Below are 17,022 nucleotides of genomic sequence, written 5' to 3'. Positions count from 1 at the left end.
ATACTGCCTAAATTGTCATGATATTTCCAAAAATGGCATGCTTATTGCTTTTACTTGGGAGTTGGGAGTTGAGTTGGGATGAACTAAACAATTATTTATTTATTTAAATAATTAACAAAAAGGAAAACCCACCCAACAACCATGTTCATTTATATACTTTCTAACATAATAATATATTTACTTAAATTATGTAATATTTAATAAATAATTAATTAATTGATTTTAGATTGAGGAAAAATTATTTATTAAAATAAAATTGAGATCATTTTTCGATATTGTTTTAAATGCAAATATGGGCGATTGTTTCAAGTAATCAATTGACAATTGGTTGGTAATTAGAAATATTCTTTGCATAATATGCAATTTGTACATTCAATTTTATTATATTTTGATATATTATTATGAATTTCTAAGCACTCAAATTAATGAAATATTATACAATACAGTCAATAACATTTTAGATCTAATAATAATAATAATAATAATAATAATCTAACTTCGCTGCCAATTTGCACGATGGCATCAGAACTCTGACACGTGTTCCCATCAAACACCAACCGTTTCTGGCCAAGGAGCGATCAAAGTTGGAGTTGGATGGGCGAAGCGGATGGTCCACATCAAACAACCGCCTTCTTTATTGTGGACCGCGTTGTAGCACATAACCCCCCGGTCTTCTATCCCTTAAACGCACGCAATTTATAATGTTGTGATCCATATGTTTCTCCCCTCTCCCTAAACTTCCCATTTCTCTCTCTCTCTCTCTCTCTCTCTCTCTCTCAATCGCCGAAACTCAACGAAGAAAGAAAAACTCCAAATCGAAGCCCGGACAGACAAACGCGAATCCCCACCACCACTAAACGCAGGGCCAATTCTCGAAACCCTAACCCTACAGTCTCCCTCGGATCATGTGAGAGCAAGCCGCCGGATTGGTAGTAAGAAGGAATCGGAGAAAAAAGAGAGATCATGACTCGGCGGTGCTCTCATTGCAGCCACAATGGCCACAATTCCCGGACTTGCCCTAACCGTGGCGTCAAGCTGTTCGGCGTCCGTCTGACCGATGGATCCATCCGGAAGAGCGCCAGTATGGGCAACTTAACCCACTACGCCGCCTCCGCCACTCCGCCCGGCGGCGGCGGCGCTGCGGCGGACGGCCACCACCATGACTCACCGGACCACACTGCCGATGGCTATGCGTCCGAAGATTTTGTTCCCGGCTCGTCCTCCAGTCGTGAGAGGAAGAAAGGTTGGTTTATTTCGATGTTGTTGATTTGCTTCTTTTATAGGTTATTTGTGGGGAATCGCATCCGAATAGAGCGGTGGCTTGTGGCTGGTTTTACCCGACTCTCGTATTGTAATTATTTTCCTCTCGGACCCAATTATTTTGGCAGAAAATGAAAATTTTGTTAGAAATCTAGAAGGATTATTTTGGATTTTGTTCTATTAGTTCAAACAATGAAGTCCTTAATGGAGATATGATAAGCTCTATTTAACTTTTCTTTTAACTTGAAAACTTGTAATAAATCTAACATCAAGTACTTTCAATTGCCCCTTTTTCCTCTTCTTTCATTTTACTTGCGTAATTTCTTAGAAAATCAACTAGAGAATTAGTTTTTGACCGACGTTTCTTGACCAACGTGGGTAATGATTTTTGGTGACTACGGTGTTGGTTGACTGTATGGAAAGGGTGTATATACCAGCTGTTCATTCATTTACTTGTTCATGGAAACTAATCGGTTAAAGCTATTTTGCATTTATGACCAATTAATTAGCTTATGGTCTTTCTCTATTTTATCTCATCAAATGAATTTTGAACTCAACTGCTTTAATTTCTTAGGTTTAAGTGGATATGCGTGGATTGAATGCAAATAATTTGAAACTCTGTTAGTCAAGTTATTTCCAGAGAAAAACACTATTTGTCACCAGAATGCTTAGTAGAGTAGTTTTAGTATTCATGCATAACAGTGAATTATATTTCCTGCTTTTTCCTAAAAAGAAGTTCACAAAGACAGGTTTTTACAGAATGTAGTGAGTTAGCAAAATTTTTTCCAAACCAGGCGATTTGATGATATTGTGTTTGCAATCCATGACTTCATAGTGAAATTGTGGTTTGTGTCCTTGAGTTTTTGAAGCATTTCCAATATAAAAACTAGAAGAAATTGGTTCAAAATCTTTTCTTAGAGCAACATTATAAGGGAGGTCTTTGGTCTGGTTGATGACTTATACTTCGAGTAGGCCACAATCTCAGAGCTCTGCCTGTGCGGAGTTGGGAATTAGAAGCTTCAAATTACTCAACACTAATGGACCACAGTCAAATTTCATACCTAAGAAGTGCAATAGAAGATTATTCAGAAATTGCTTGAAACTTGCCAGTTTTGGCAAAGATTCAATTGCGGAATTGATATGGATCCTTTATCTCAAAATTTTCCTCCTTTGATGGGTTTCAGGAGAAATGAGAATAGTGATTGCCTTCTGTATCAAAATTTTCCTTCTTTAATGGGGTGATCTTCTGCCAGTAAAATTTTTGCTGGTAAAGAAACCTTTCTCCTTCTGGCTTCACGGTCTAAACCATAAGAAATTGGGGTTTGAAGCCACTGCTCTAGCGAAGTTGTAGCTTCAAATCAATAATCCAGGTTCTAAATCTAGATAAAAGTTTACCCAGATTTCGGAATTTTATTCTGAACTCACTGAATTTGGTAACTAAATTTAAAACTATTGGTATTTGTAAGATTTAGTGTGCGTGTCCCCACCCCACCTCTCCCCTCCCAAAAGAAGAAAGAAAAAGTTCTAGAACTTCCATATTGGTTGTTGAAGTAGAAAGCACAAAATGGAAACTTTTTGACTTTTTGAGGATATGATGAGATAGCCTTCTTTTGAATTTTCAAGTGATGAAAGTAATTTGCATAGTAGCTAGTACTGTAATTACATCAGTGAATATGAATTCCTGAGGACTTTTGTGTGCTCTGAAGAGTTAGCATCTAGGGCAATGCATTCCATATTGGTCGTCGTTGTTTAAAGCACAAAAATGGAGAGTTTGACTTCTTATGAATATGACAAGGTAGCCTACTTCTGAAATTTCAAGTTGTGAAGATTTGCACAATTGCTAATATTGCAATCACTTTTCTGAATTCATAGGATTGACGGTTAATCTATGAATTCTTGAGGACTCCAAAGATTTAACATCAAGGGCGGTGCATGCCATTTTCAAATGGAATTACAAAATCATTTCAATGCTCATGATAGTTATTATTCATGTAAATAGTTGTTGCCTTTCTGTTTTTTCTACTAGACTGGATGATTTGCAACATTTTTCAGGACTGTCTGCTGTTTCTTGTCAATTGTACTGAATGCTGTCCTGTATCATGGCTCATCTCTAATGTTGTATTAGCTTGGCTTGTTTCCTAACAATAAGTAATTTAATTTGAAGGTGTTCCATGGACTGAAGAGGAACACCGAATGTTTCTTGTTGGTTTGCAAAAGCTTGGCAAAGGTGATTGGCGTGGAATATCTCGCAACTATGTAATATCCAGAACACCCACACAGGTAGCCAGCCATGCTCAGAAATATTTCATCAGGCAAAACAACATGTCAAGGAGAAAAAGACGTTCCAGCTTGTTTGACATTGTAGCTGATGAGGTCAGCGTTTTTTTTTAATTCTTTCTTTCTCTCTCTCTTTCTATCTTTTTCCTGTGGAAGCTAGTGTGCCTTTATGCAACCTTGCCCCCTGCTGATCCATGTGGGCTACCTATATTAAATTCCACAGAGTGATTTTAGTGACTATGGGATGGCATTAATATTATGGTCATGTTTAACAATAGTAACTTATTGCAAGGTCAGCAACAGGATGGTCCCGTCTCTTATATGTTGTTCGCCCTGTGGGCATATAATCAATCCTTTCAGATATTTTGGGCTAGAGATTCGTTGGCTGTTGAATCTTTAGTTACTCCAGTGTTCCGGATGCAGTACGATATTTGGTTTGCATATTCATTTTCTGTTCTGAACAATTATTTACTCTATTATTTCTTGGTGGTTTGCATATTTTCTCCGGACTTGCCAAAAAATTTCTGCTTTCTCTGGTTTTAAATAACATCAAACTTGGTATTCATATTCGCCTTTCTCGAGTATTTGTCGCTTACCTTCTCTGCCATTCTGTCCTGCAGGCAGCAGAGACTCCAGCAGCATCACATGATTTATTTGCCGTCAACCCTCCACAATCCGAGACACAACCTAAGAATCCATTGCCTGGACCTCCTCCTCCAGCTTTGGATGAAGAATGTGAATCAATGGATTCTACCAACTCTAATGATGGCGAACCCGTGCTGCAGAAGCCGGATAATTCACAGTGTTGTTACCCAGTTGTATTTCCAGCCTATATTTCTCCATTCTTACCATTTTCTGTTCCGATGTGGCCTGGGCACAGCATGGAGCCAGCTATAATGGAGACACACGAGGTGCTTAAGCCAACGGCAGTACATTCGAAGAACCCAATAAACGTGGATGAGCTCGTTGGAATGTCAAAACTCAGCTTGCAGGAACCCTTTGGAGATACAGGGTCCTCCTCTCTCCCGCTTCGAACTCTTGATGGCTCGAGTCGGCAGTCGGCTTTCCATGCAGTTTCGCACTAGACTCTGTACCTCGAGATAATGGGTTAAGGCTCAATGCCGGGCGGGGCGGCTCTGAAGATCCTGTCGATAGAAGACAAAAATGTGCAGTAACGTTTAAACTGAGTCCTATTTGTCTTCGCTGGATAACGGTAATAAGTTTTATATCTAGGAATTGTTAACTTAAAAAGTCAGTTACTTATGTCAACAAATTGCCTTTTAAGTTTTTTTTTGGAAAAAAGAATCAACGGTTCGTTTGTTCGTCCCAACTCTATTCGGTGTTACGTTAACCTATAGATGTCATGCAGTGTAGTTTAGTAGCTGCTACTTAGTTGATCTCTAAAGTAAAAATGTCTCATCATAAAATGCGTCAATGTCGAAATTCTATGGGATTCTTCTGGTGCTGTAGCCTGTAGGTTTGAAAATATGTAGTAGATAAGTCCTTACCATTCTAATATAAGATATGATATGATTTTCTGTGTCACTAAAGATTCAGAGTCTTAACAAGTTGATTAGCTTGACACTGATTTATATCCGTTGTTTATTTGGAATGGATTTGCACTGAGCTCAGTTACAGGTTTTCATTAGCCATATTTTCTGAAACATCATATTCCCCTGTTTATAATGGAAGCTGGGACCATTCATTGTTCAAAATGCTTGAATTGAACCTTCAATTGCACTTATATTTTGCGATATTTACACATTGTTTTGGTATTATATCATGTCTGGACTCTTGAAAGAAAAAGATATATCTCTTTATTACGTATATAAATAAATTAATTTGTTTTATACCCTTTTTATGTTCTCTTTTTGGAATATATAAGTGTTGATTTTGTATTTCTTTTTTGGCAAAGTGCTAACCTTGAACAAGTGATGTCGTAACTGTATCCCAGGGGAAAATATTAAATTACTTGGTATAATAATTTAATTCAAATTAACAATATATCTTTAATTGCATTATTATTAAGATATATAGACAACTATTTTAATTGCATTTAAGTTTTTGGATAAATTCCCCCAAACCCCTCTATGGATAAGCCATATATATCTTTTATTTTATTTTTTTTATTATTTTGCCAAGTTCCTATAATTTATGTTTTTTTTTTTTTAAATACAACCTTCTCCATTTTGGTAAGAGTTGAATCTAAGTTAGTTGTGTTTGGTCTTGAATCCAAACTATAAAAACTGAAAGTAGATGGTGAAAGGCCCATAATATCAAAAGCAAGATCATAAGGGATGCATGCAATTATAGATTTTTGACTTTTGACGGGGAGTTGTTTAAAAAGAAACCAAAAAAAATAAATAAAATTATAATGACTTCTTTTCATAAGGGATGCATGCAACCAAAAAGTTTTCTATTGGTTGCCACCACCCATTGAAAACTCATGGATGACAAACCTCATCACCAATGGGGTTTTAGAGTGTTGAAACTATATGTCGATAGGTTCAACAATGAGAGAGAGAGAGAGAGAGAAGGAACCCTTATATTTGTTAGAGGATATATGTTGCAAAATCTTGGTAGAACATAGATAAATAGTTGAATTTGCTAGAGAAAAGAGGTGGGAGAGAGGAAGGATTTGGCCGGAATCAAACCCATAATTAATTTTAGAAAATTATTCATATGCATGAAAATTATAATACCATTTTGGTATGACATAAGGTGCATTTGCTCGAATAATTAACTTTGGTATTTGTTGTAAGTGCTTCAAAGTTGTAAAATAAATTGTTGAACTTAAGAGCATAATTATACATTTAATTGTTTACATTGTACCTTAATACTCTCTATAATTATGCATTAAATAAATTAGGGATATAATAATAAATATTTTGGTACTGTGGAGATGATTTTGGGATATATGTCCAATTTTGATCCTATTACTTGTAAATAATTTTATTTTTCTAATTTATGTTAATTGCTACAATTACTTGTGTATGTGCTTTAAACACAAAATAACATTTCATGCGATTCTTGTTTGTAGTTATAAGCCTAAAAAAATATTGTTGTCAATCTTAACAAGCGAGAAAAATTAGATAAAAGTAATTATAACATATTGCATCGAAAAATCCAATACTTGTTAGACAAATAGGGTATTCTATAAACTCTGACTAGCAATATGATTGAGTTAAACAAAAATTCTCCAAGATATTAGATAACACTCCCAACTTAATTACCAAGTTTCGTATAAGAATGATCATTGCACCCCGTTTACAACATTAAGCAATATGCATAATGATTTGATTGGAGAGTGTTAGGAATATAAAATAACAAAAGACATGTGGATTACCTTGAAATGGTGGTACTAGCACCACAAGGTTGTGAGGTTTGACCCTTAAATTTGACATGTACAAAATGCCCGCAGGTGTAACCATGGCTGAGCATCTAAGAACGATATCTAATATAATTCGTGATCTAAAGGTTGCTAGAAATAGCCTTACTAATGAATAGTAGGTCCTAGTTGTCATCCAATCTCTTCTTGACTCTTGGGATCAAATAAAGCTCATGTTGAAGCATTAAGAGAACAATAAAATGTTTAAAGATGCGTCTCAACATCTTGAGCTTAAAATTGAGTGCCTAGAAGTAAAAGGCGGTCACATTTTTCTCACAGTGTCAAAATCACATAAGGCATCTAGTCTAGGCCTAAGAGAAATAGTTTGGGAAGAAAGAGCCTCAAAGATAAGGAAAAGGATTTGGTCCTAAGAAAGACAAGATGTAACGCCCTATTAGTGCATTAATGATACTTGGGCTATATTATCTTGCATGTGTTTGTTATGTGAATGTAATTTGGGGATATTAGAGGGTTTGGAAAGGGGAAGAGGCTGGAGGAATTAAAAGAAAAAAGGGCTGTAAGAGGAAACTTTCGACAGTATGCTGGGAAGCTGTCGACGGTTGCTGGAAAACTATCGACAGTTTGTTAGATGGTCCAGCCTCCCGAGCCACCAATTGTGCAAGCAACGGCTGAAATGCAAGGTTAATACCTCTCAAATTCTGTGAAATTAAAGCAAATGTGAGATTAAAATATACTAAAGTAGTCTAATAGTGGGGGAATTAAATTAAAGAAAATATTAAGTGTGTGTGTATATATATATATATATATATAAAGAGAAAAGCTAGAAAAAAAAGCAATTTGAGGTGATAGAGGATCGGGAGAGTCTTTCCCAGCTGTTAGGGTTCTTTTCTCTTCCATTTCTCTTCTTCTTATGGTTGCTAGGCATCTCAAGGAAGGGATTGAAATAGTAAGAATTCACCTTCTAGCCTTCTTTAGTTTAGAATTATGTTTTTCCTCTGTTATATGGCCAAAAAGAGATGTAAATCTCCTTGAATGCCATCCTATAAGTGGAGTTGAAGGTAAAGAAGAGTTAAGAATTGGTAAAGGTGAAAGTTAAGGCAAATTCTTTTCCTTTCTAGTCATTGGAAGTCTTAAATTTCAACCTTTGGGATGATTTTTACAAAACGTTGTTTTGAGTGCAAAATAGCTACATGATTGTAATATACTTCCTTCATCTTGTTTAATCTTCTTGCAACTGATTCCAATAGGGCTTTTTCTCCTTACCTTCTATGGGAATGATGCCTTTTTTATTAGGATAAAGAGTTGGCAAGGTTTTGGTCCATTTTACCATGGTTTCAAGTGTAAAAAGTAGAGTTTCTGGGTGTTCTGTGAAGCTATATGTCAATAGATTGGGGGAAACTGTCGACAATTTTCCTTCTAAGAGATAAATTGTCGACGACAGTTTCCTATGTATCCCAAAAGCCTCCTACAAGCTTAAATACCTCTTTTCTCCTTCCTAAGTCATGTTTCCCTATCCTTAAGTGTATCCCATGCATTACAACACATGGTTATATGATTATGCTTAGCATTATGCATGTTGTTTATGAGTGGTCCTATGCATGGGTTTCGTGGGACACAGTGTTTATGTTTATACATGGCATGTTTTTGAGATTTTATGTAATACTTAATGCATGTTGCGGATGAGATTCGTTGGGATATATCTTTTATGGCGATAAGTCAAAAGCTCAGGTGGGCTGTAAAGCCGAACTCATGTCAAGCTTGAGTGGTCTATAATGCCAGACTCGTGTGGGACCTAGATCCCTTAATATGATTATGTTTATGGCAGAGTTGTGGGAGTATGCACCTTATCCTTTATACATATTCATTTGTGGCTTGATTCTAGCTTCTCATGGGTGCATGTCATTACATGATCATGGTGCATATGACTTGGTTACTTTATTCCATAAGTACATGAAAGGGGTTACTCGTTGTTATCTATGATTCATTCCTTGGTGCTCTTGTTACCTTTTATTTTATTGTGCTTGCTAGGTTTTATGGCTCATTTGTTCTTACATTATTTCAAGTAGAGGCAAGTCTAAAGAAGATGGGAAGCTTAGCAATGTGGGGTCTAATGTCTAGATGTGTACAAACCTGTTCTAACTAGAAGGTTTTTGAGGAATTTTGGCATGGTGTCTGTCAGTGGATGTTTGTTTTATGGGCCATAAATTATTATTATTATTATTTTTGCGGTGTTATGGATCTATAATCCTGTTGCATATGATAGTGTTTGATGTTTAGTTTTGTATACATATCCTTGATGTCGGATTCAAGGTGATTGTGTGTTTTTTTCCTTTTATGACTCGACAGGTACCTTTCTTTCTAACACTTCTCCCTTGATTCCCTTGGCTGGGGTTTCCAAGGATCGGGTCGTCATAATATATATTAGCATCAGAGAGGAAATTAGATCCATCTCTAACTCCTTCTCTATTCAAAATAGAGATGGAAATAATCCGTTTTTAAATCAAAGACGAATAAATTCCATCTTTGTTTCCCTTTTTGGTGAAAATTTATCAAATTACTAAAAAAAAATTTATGGATAAAAATTATAAAAAAATATAAAACTATAATAATTGCTTATATGCTAACCCAAAAATAATTACTCCTCACATTGAGGTTGATTGGGAAAGCAATTACTAATCATTTGTGCTTTTTGTGTTCTTATTTTTTTTTTTTTTATAGTTCATGCCCATGGTTTCTACTCCTCACACCAAAGTGATTTTTCATATAAATTAAAACATTTGGTGTTGATTGTGTGTATTATGATTCTTAGTCTTCTTGGTTTATAATAAATATATTTTTTGCGTTAAATTGGTTTGTAAAGATGTTTTATTTTATCATTATAAGGAATCATTAATGAGTTTATTAAATTTACAAATTTATAAATTCAATAAATGTATTTATTATTGTTTGTTTATTTATATATATATTTGTGTGTCCTGAATAGTCAATTGAAAGATACTAACTCGGAGAACAATTTAATGTTCTCATTGCTTCCCATAGTCCCCACTTTTTTTTTTTTGTTTGGTTTGTAAAAATGTTTCATTTTATTTTATAAGAATTTATTAAATTTACAAATGTACTTATTTCACTTAATGAATTTATTATTGTTTGTTTATTTATATTAGTTGATAATGATGCGAAATTGTAACATTTATAACGTTGCATCTAGAATTTTAGAAATTATACAAATATAATCCATTTTATGTTTTTCAAAAAATAAAAAATTTGAACTAAAAAGATCTTCCCCTCCATAATCTCTCATCATTTGATACTCTTAATTATTCGTGATTAATAATGTCTTTAACTTTTGTTATATGTATTTCCCGCATCACCCCGCATGGGCCAGACTCGGTCCAATAGACCGGCCCAATCACCCAAGGCCAAGAAGGCCCGGACGACCTCGTCAAGGAAGGTCCAGTCTCCATCAAAGATCCGGAACTCGTAAAGCGAGCGTATGGCGAGCTCCCGGTAATCCTCCAACGAGCTCGGAGCAATCGACTAACGAGCTCCTGAAATATCCTCCAGATCGCTGGACCATCCAGGTCGCTCGCCTAAAACCTCCAGCTCGCATGAGCGGCAAAGCTGCTGAGAAGTCAGAGGTAGGGTCCGATCACTTTATCTGTAACAGCCCATGCCCCTCGTAATGAGGATCCCACTCCCGGTCTTGCGAAGGCTGTAAGAACTATTTGTCCCCCATTATACAAACACTGTATTTTTATATATTATCTAGATTGTAAAAGTCCCTCAAGAAAAATGGAAATAAAGGGGGCCATGAGGAGCAAGGAGGAAGGACAGAAGAGAATAATCAGATACCGCCACTCTGGGAGAATAATCAGATGGCGGCCGTGGACTAGGCATCGTTCTGGCCGAACCACGTAAAAGATTCTGGTGTACACGCTTGGAACTTTGGGGGGGGTTTTCTTCCTTCCTTCTCGGTATTTTTTTTTGGATTGACTCACCGCGGCCCAAAACGAATCACGGTCGGCCGAAATCAAACGTCGACAACTTTCATCTACAAAATCTTTGACAAATTATTAAGTTATCCATAGAATTAGAAAACAGGCTTGTTGTCATGCCCCAAATTTGGAGGCCGTGATCGGCACTACACCCAAAAAAAAAAAAAAACAATAACTCCCACAAGAGAATAGTAAGTCATAACAAAAAACATATTACTCTAATTAAGAGAAAAGCACAACGAAAGCAAAATATAGATCAAATCCTTTTAGCACATCCATTAGGGCTTAATCTCCCATAATACATAAAAAAGTGCACTTAATATCCACCAAACAAAGCACAATAGATACTCTTCTGCACTTGAAAGACAAAACCCCTAACATCTTTTTGGTCGGGACTGCTCTGTAGACACAACTACCCCAAAAACATAATCACCACTAGACTCATCCTCAAACTTCACTTTTTTAGCTAACGTAGAATAATGTTAAAGCAAATTAAGTTACAAGGATCAACAAGTATATCTAAAATAAATGGGGAGCATGCCGCAAGCCATTTTACATCACATGCACATGCTCAAAAATACACATATGACCCTAAAGGTTCACACATTACCAATATGCTCAAATTATATATACAACCCTTAGGGCTCACAAATATCACAAATGGCACCCAAGGCCTCAAAATACATATCAAATACATATCTACAAATAAACCACTAACTTGTGGTATGAGAGGCACTTATCGAGGTTCTTAGCCGTAGCTCCCCCATGTTAAGTGTTCGTCCACCAAACATTTGGACATCCTTTTCCCTTCTCGCAGTCATAACTATTGCACAAAATAATAAGTGCATTAAATATATTTATCATGTATACGAACTCAATTTGTAATTATGTATAATTTCATGCATGATCACATGTTACTCAATACATGCTTATGGATGCAACCTTTCAACATGTGCGACCCAATAACATTTGACTATGCAAGATCGGTCGGCAGACATAGATTTAACAGACGACCGCCAATACCTGGTTCCTAGAACAATTGACAACCTCACCACAACGGTTAACAATTAAAGCCCATACATCCAACGATCGACAGCCATGGCATGATCGATCAACTGCCAGTACCCGATAACATGAGCAGCAAACACAAGAGACCCAAAATGCACACAACCAATGTAGGTTTTGAGATGGCAACATTAGTCGACAAATACCCAAGCAATAGTTGACAGTTCCTATGTCTGCACCCTGGAGGTCGACACCTTACAATGGGTCGGTCGACAACCACCTCTCACATACACTAAATGGTCGACAGCTTGGATTAAATGGTCGACTCTTCCTACAACTTGCAACTCGAACGACATGCACGAAAGACCCACAACAGATACAAAATGATTTCCTACCCACATGTCCTTAACCCTAAAATAGGTTTGGCATCATTCCTTAAGAATATTGGGTGAATGGAGTCCCCATTAGCTTTTAAACAAGATTTAATAAGTATTCAAAGATTTAACAATTTGTAGCACAATAAGATAGGCATGACCAGATTCCAAAGGCAATGGTTTCAAGTTCAGATCTTAGACATGAAGGAAACAGAATTGCTAAATGAAAAGGAAAAGGTAGGAACTTGCAAAAGAAAAGAAGGAGAAATAAAAGAACTTGCCTTAGATAATTTTCTCCTATGATGATTGAAGAGTTGAAGAGGCAACCAAGCTATACCCACCTTGCTAATTCAAGAAGAAGGGGATAAAAAAGACTCAAGGGAAGGCTCTCATGGAAGATTCCCATCGCCGCTCTTCTTTATCGCCTCCTGGCGTGCTTTTCTTATCCTTATTTTCCAAATAACAACCTACATTCCCCACTTATCACTTAATCCAAACCCTTTTATATAATTCATCATAATATAAATATAAAATACAATATGCATGAATATATATATAGCTTGCAATTGGAGCCTTAGAGCCTAAGCTTCCCAGATTTCATCTTCCTTATGCCATTATGCCCTCTTCCATTCCCTTCCCACTTGTCTCCACCTCAAATTTTCCAATGACCTTTGTATACTTTTGGGGCACCTTACCCATGTGTATATATATATATATATATATATAGACCAACTCCCTTTGACTTGCATTCCCTTTGTTAACAACAAACATATTATATATGTATACTTGACAACCACCACTCCACTACCCACCTTAATTTGACTTCTACCATCTCACTTCCTTATTTGACTTCCACCTCACAATGTCTAACCTTGACTTCTTGACTTTCGCTTCCCTTCCTTGCCTTGAACTTTTCAACACCAATAATAACCTTCACTTGCTTGACTTTTCAACCCTCTACTCTGGCTCCTTTTACTTTGACTTGCACCTTAACATTAATATACTATATGCATATGTATACCATTATCTAAATTTGAGGACACTTAAATACTTACTATAACACCCCACTTTCCTGAGCATGTTATAATTTAGGAAATTTTGCTATTTTTTTTTTTAAACAATCTCAACATAGCACAAACTCCCAAAATTTTCATCTACCCAGCTAGCATGAGATTCATACATCATATAAGCTAGGTTAGGTACTTAATTGATAGTAGAAGACAAGAATCAAACCTAAACTTTAACATTAGCCATAAATAAGGTTATACATCATCATCCCTAAAAAATGTTCAGAATTCGAAATAGCAGAACTTAGATACAAAGGCTGCATAAACATATAGCCAATACAACATGCACTTGCTAAGTGCCATTACACGCTTCTTCCATGCTCGCTTTTGCTACATCTTAATCTATAACATTTGAATATTGTAGGGACAAAGTCCAATTAGATACTGAATCATCTAAGTAAAGGTATAAGATTCATATTTCGCGCATGTATGCTGTAACACTCCATTTTTCCCAAAGCACGTGTTAACCCAAGATTTCAGGGATATATTGTTTTTTTTCAACATACACTCAACCTAAATCAATATTAAAATTATGCACATTAATAGGCTACTAACATTAATATTAAAATTAATATTCATTAAATAAGTTTGAAAAATTTTGGAGTGTAAATATAATTCTGGAAAGTTTGGAAGAAAATACTATAAATATAATGTATGCACATTAATAGTCAACAAGGCTTCTAGAATGGCTGGCTCACGCGCGCGAATATATGTGCTTGGTCCTTGGAGGTTGAGAGTTTGATTCCAAGGTGTAGCACTTGGGATTATTGCTGGGATTATTATCACTGCGTTGCCACGTGACGAGCGTGTGCGGGGGCTGGTATTTTGTGGGCATGCGCTAAATTTAGCGACGAGGGTTATACCCATCACTAAATCAGCGACGGGTATAACCCCTATCGCTAAATTTCAGCACACATTTCTTAGAGAAGGAAAGGTACCTGTTACTAAATCTGTCGTTAAAAAATTTAGCGATGGATTTTGATATTTTAGCGACGGAATTTTTCATCGCTAAAACGTTGATTTTTTGTAGTTGTGGATGCACCGGGTTCGTCCCACCTCGATCGCCCAGAGGGAAACTGAGAGAGGCTCACAAATGTAGTGGGACTCTTGGCCGTTGAAGGGCGAGAGCTATGAGCTAACCCGTGGCTGTGGGCTCATGATGACACGATGTGTGTAATACACCAAGAGCTCAGAGAAGGGTAGTATATATCGAGGATAAGTAAGGAAAGAAACAACACCAACTATATACCTTTTGGGCTGAATGCAGGCAAGGAACTCCCAAGTTAAGCGTGCTTGACCTGGGAAGCCCAAGGATGAGTGACCCCCCTAGGAAGTTCGCGTAGCCCCATCAGGGTAAGTTGTTTCGGACCTTCCTATCGCTCGATGCGGGGTGTTACAAAAATGTGTGTCAATAGTAGTGAATTTTGGGGGGCATACGTGAAATAATGGAAACTGGAGCAAAAATCACCTTAAGTATAAAATAAGCGCAATATTAACTGAAGAAGGCTGCTAGAGCAAGCTGTTGTGCATGCGCATGTGCAGGTGGGGGGTGTGAGTTCGAATCGTGGAAGAAGCAAAGGAAAAGTTGGAATGTTTTTTAGCAGGCCCAAGCGCCAAACGATGCTGTTTCAAGGCGCCATGCCACGCCACATGGTCTGCCAAAACCCATTTCTTTTCCCCCATTTTGATGCACTTGCACAATGTGAATGGAATGATGTTGTTTCAATGAATGGGCTTCCAATTGATGAGCTTTGGGGTGAGTGATTTAAGTGCAATTGAGGCCAAGATTCGTAGGGAATTTGAGTATAAATATGAGAGTTGGCCGGAATTGGAGGCAAAGGCAGATAGGCTTTGGAAGGAGTTGATCGTGAGCCCAAGGAAGGAATTTTAGCAGTAAGATAACTATAATACCTGAGAAATTCTAAAGGACTCAAGAGTAAATTATCTTAGGGCAAAAATAGAATTTGCAGATAAATTGAGGGTATAGGGTAATTTCTTACTTCCATAAATGACCGAATCAACTGCAGGAGTGCCCTGGAGCTGAGATGTCGAAGAAAAATGATATGTCATTGATGAGTATTTTGAGGCATGATTTATGACATCGAAAGAAATCGAATCGAAAATGATTTTCAGTATAGTTAAAATACAACTGTGATTCAGGCTAAAAAATCGAATAATTGTAGGGGACTTTTGAGAAGTCAATGAAATCTTGAGGAGGTTCATATTTGATATGTATAACAACCCTTTAGTGGTTTCAGGAAGAAACAAAAGGGTTTACGGCCAAAACGAAGATTCAGGCCTAAGTGCAATTTTCTGAAATTATCGGAGGGAGGTCGAAATGATATTTTTTTAGAATCTTCGAGAATGAAATGGAATTTTTAGGACTTGAGGGTCTCAATGGCAATTATGAAAAGTTCAGGGGCTTTGTGAAAAAGGGCCAAAGTGTGAAAGTCAAAACAAATGGGGGAAAAAGTGCAATTTTCCAAACTTAAAAATGAAAGTAACCTGCCATGGCCGACCAGTCTCTTCTGGTCGCCGACTAGCCACTTCTGACCATGGGGATTTCAAGGAAATGGGTTAGGCCTAGGCCGACAATCAGGCACGGGGTGGCCGGATTTTGAAGATATCCGACTAAGCTTCTTGGTCGGAATGTCGGGGCTATTTTGTGGTCAGTTTTTGATGCTTTCAAGTTGATCTGAATCAGGTAGAAGCTCTAATGGCTTTGGGTTGGTTGGGCACGAGCATTTGGAGGCTCGAAATCGCCTATAAATAGAGGTATCCAGAGATGGCCGAAAGGAAAAGAAAATTAAACTCTTAGATCTAAGAGTTCGGGAATAAATTGAGGACATCGGATAAGGGGATTTTGTTCTCCATGTCCATAGGAGCATTTCTGGAAACTTTGAGCCATTTTCATTGAAAGATGAGGGAGTTATGAAGCTTCAATGAAAAATCGGGCTTCGCCGTAAAATCGAGTTGAGCAGTCAAAAAATGGCTCCAATCATCCGATTTGAAGCTATAATCCTGTAGAGGATGAAGAGAGGAATGTGTAGGTTCAAATAGGAGGCAAAATAGAGCTCAAATGAATGAGATATGGCCAAAAAACCAGAACGGGACACAATTGCTGGTGAATTGATTGAGGAAGAAAACCGACGTGTGCAGTGCACGTGCTAACCAGGCCGCGAGTGGGGGCGTGTGAGCCATTTTGTAGGGCGCGTGATGGCTTGGGAAAATGTGAAAAAAATTCCTAAATTCCTATAAAATTGAGATCTAGAAGGTTGTGCAAAAAGTTTTGGTGTTTGCCCTTCCAGTTTCTTGGTTTTTGCAACGACCAACCTCGTTTTGCATGCAAACGAAGCTTCGAGGTAAGTTCTGAAATTTTATTTTGAACTTCTTAGAATATTATGAATTGTTGTGGAAAAAGATGGAAGAAAATAGTGAATAAGGTATTTATTTGAAATTTTAGAGAGGAAACTGGGAGAAAAATGTGAAGAAATTGAAGTATTGAGATATTTTGTGAAAAAATATGTTTTATAAGATTGTTGTGCTCAAAGATTAGTGATTTGTGCAATTTTTTAGGTTTGACACGAAAATCGAGGTCGAGCATGCAAATCGAGGCGATGCGCGTTTTTGAGGTATTCCAAACTTCGTGCTAAAGGTGAGTGATTTTGTCCCAAAAATTTATTTATGATGTGATT

General features: G+C 37.0%; 1 protein-coding gene across 1 annotated transcript; it reads left to right on the top strand.

Annotated features, from left to right (window-relative positions):
• Positions 1 to 718: 718 nt before the first annotated feature.
• On the top strand, positions 719 to 5,087 carry LOC127813737 (transcription factor MYBS3-like). Its single transcript, XM_052354867.1, has 3 exons — positions 719 to 1,243; positions 3,425 to 3,633; positions 4,158 to 5,087. Exons 1-3 carry the CDS (start codon positions 964 to 966, stop codon positions 4,620 to 4,622), a joined length of 954 nt encoding a protein of 317 aa, XP_052210827.1. The 5' UTR covers positions 719 to 963; the 3' UTR covers positions 4,623 to 5,087.
• Positions 5,088 to 17,022: the final 11,935 nt, after the last annotated feature.

The sequence above is a fragment of the Diospyros lotus genome, chromosome 11 (assembly GCF_014633365.1).
Source record: "Diospyros lotus cultivar Yz01 chromosome 11, ASM1463336v1, whole genome shotgun sequence".
Lineage (NCBI taxonomy): Eukaryota > Viridiplantae > Streptophyta > Magnoliopsida > Ericales > Ebenaceae > Diospyros > Diospyros lotus.
This window is presented reverse-complemented; position numbering and strand designations above follow the sequence as displayed.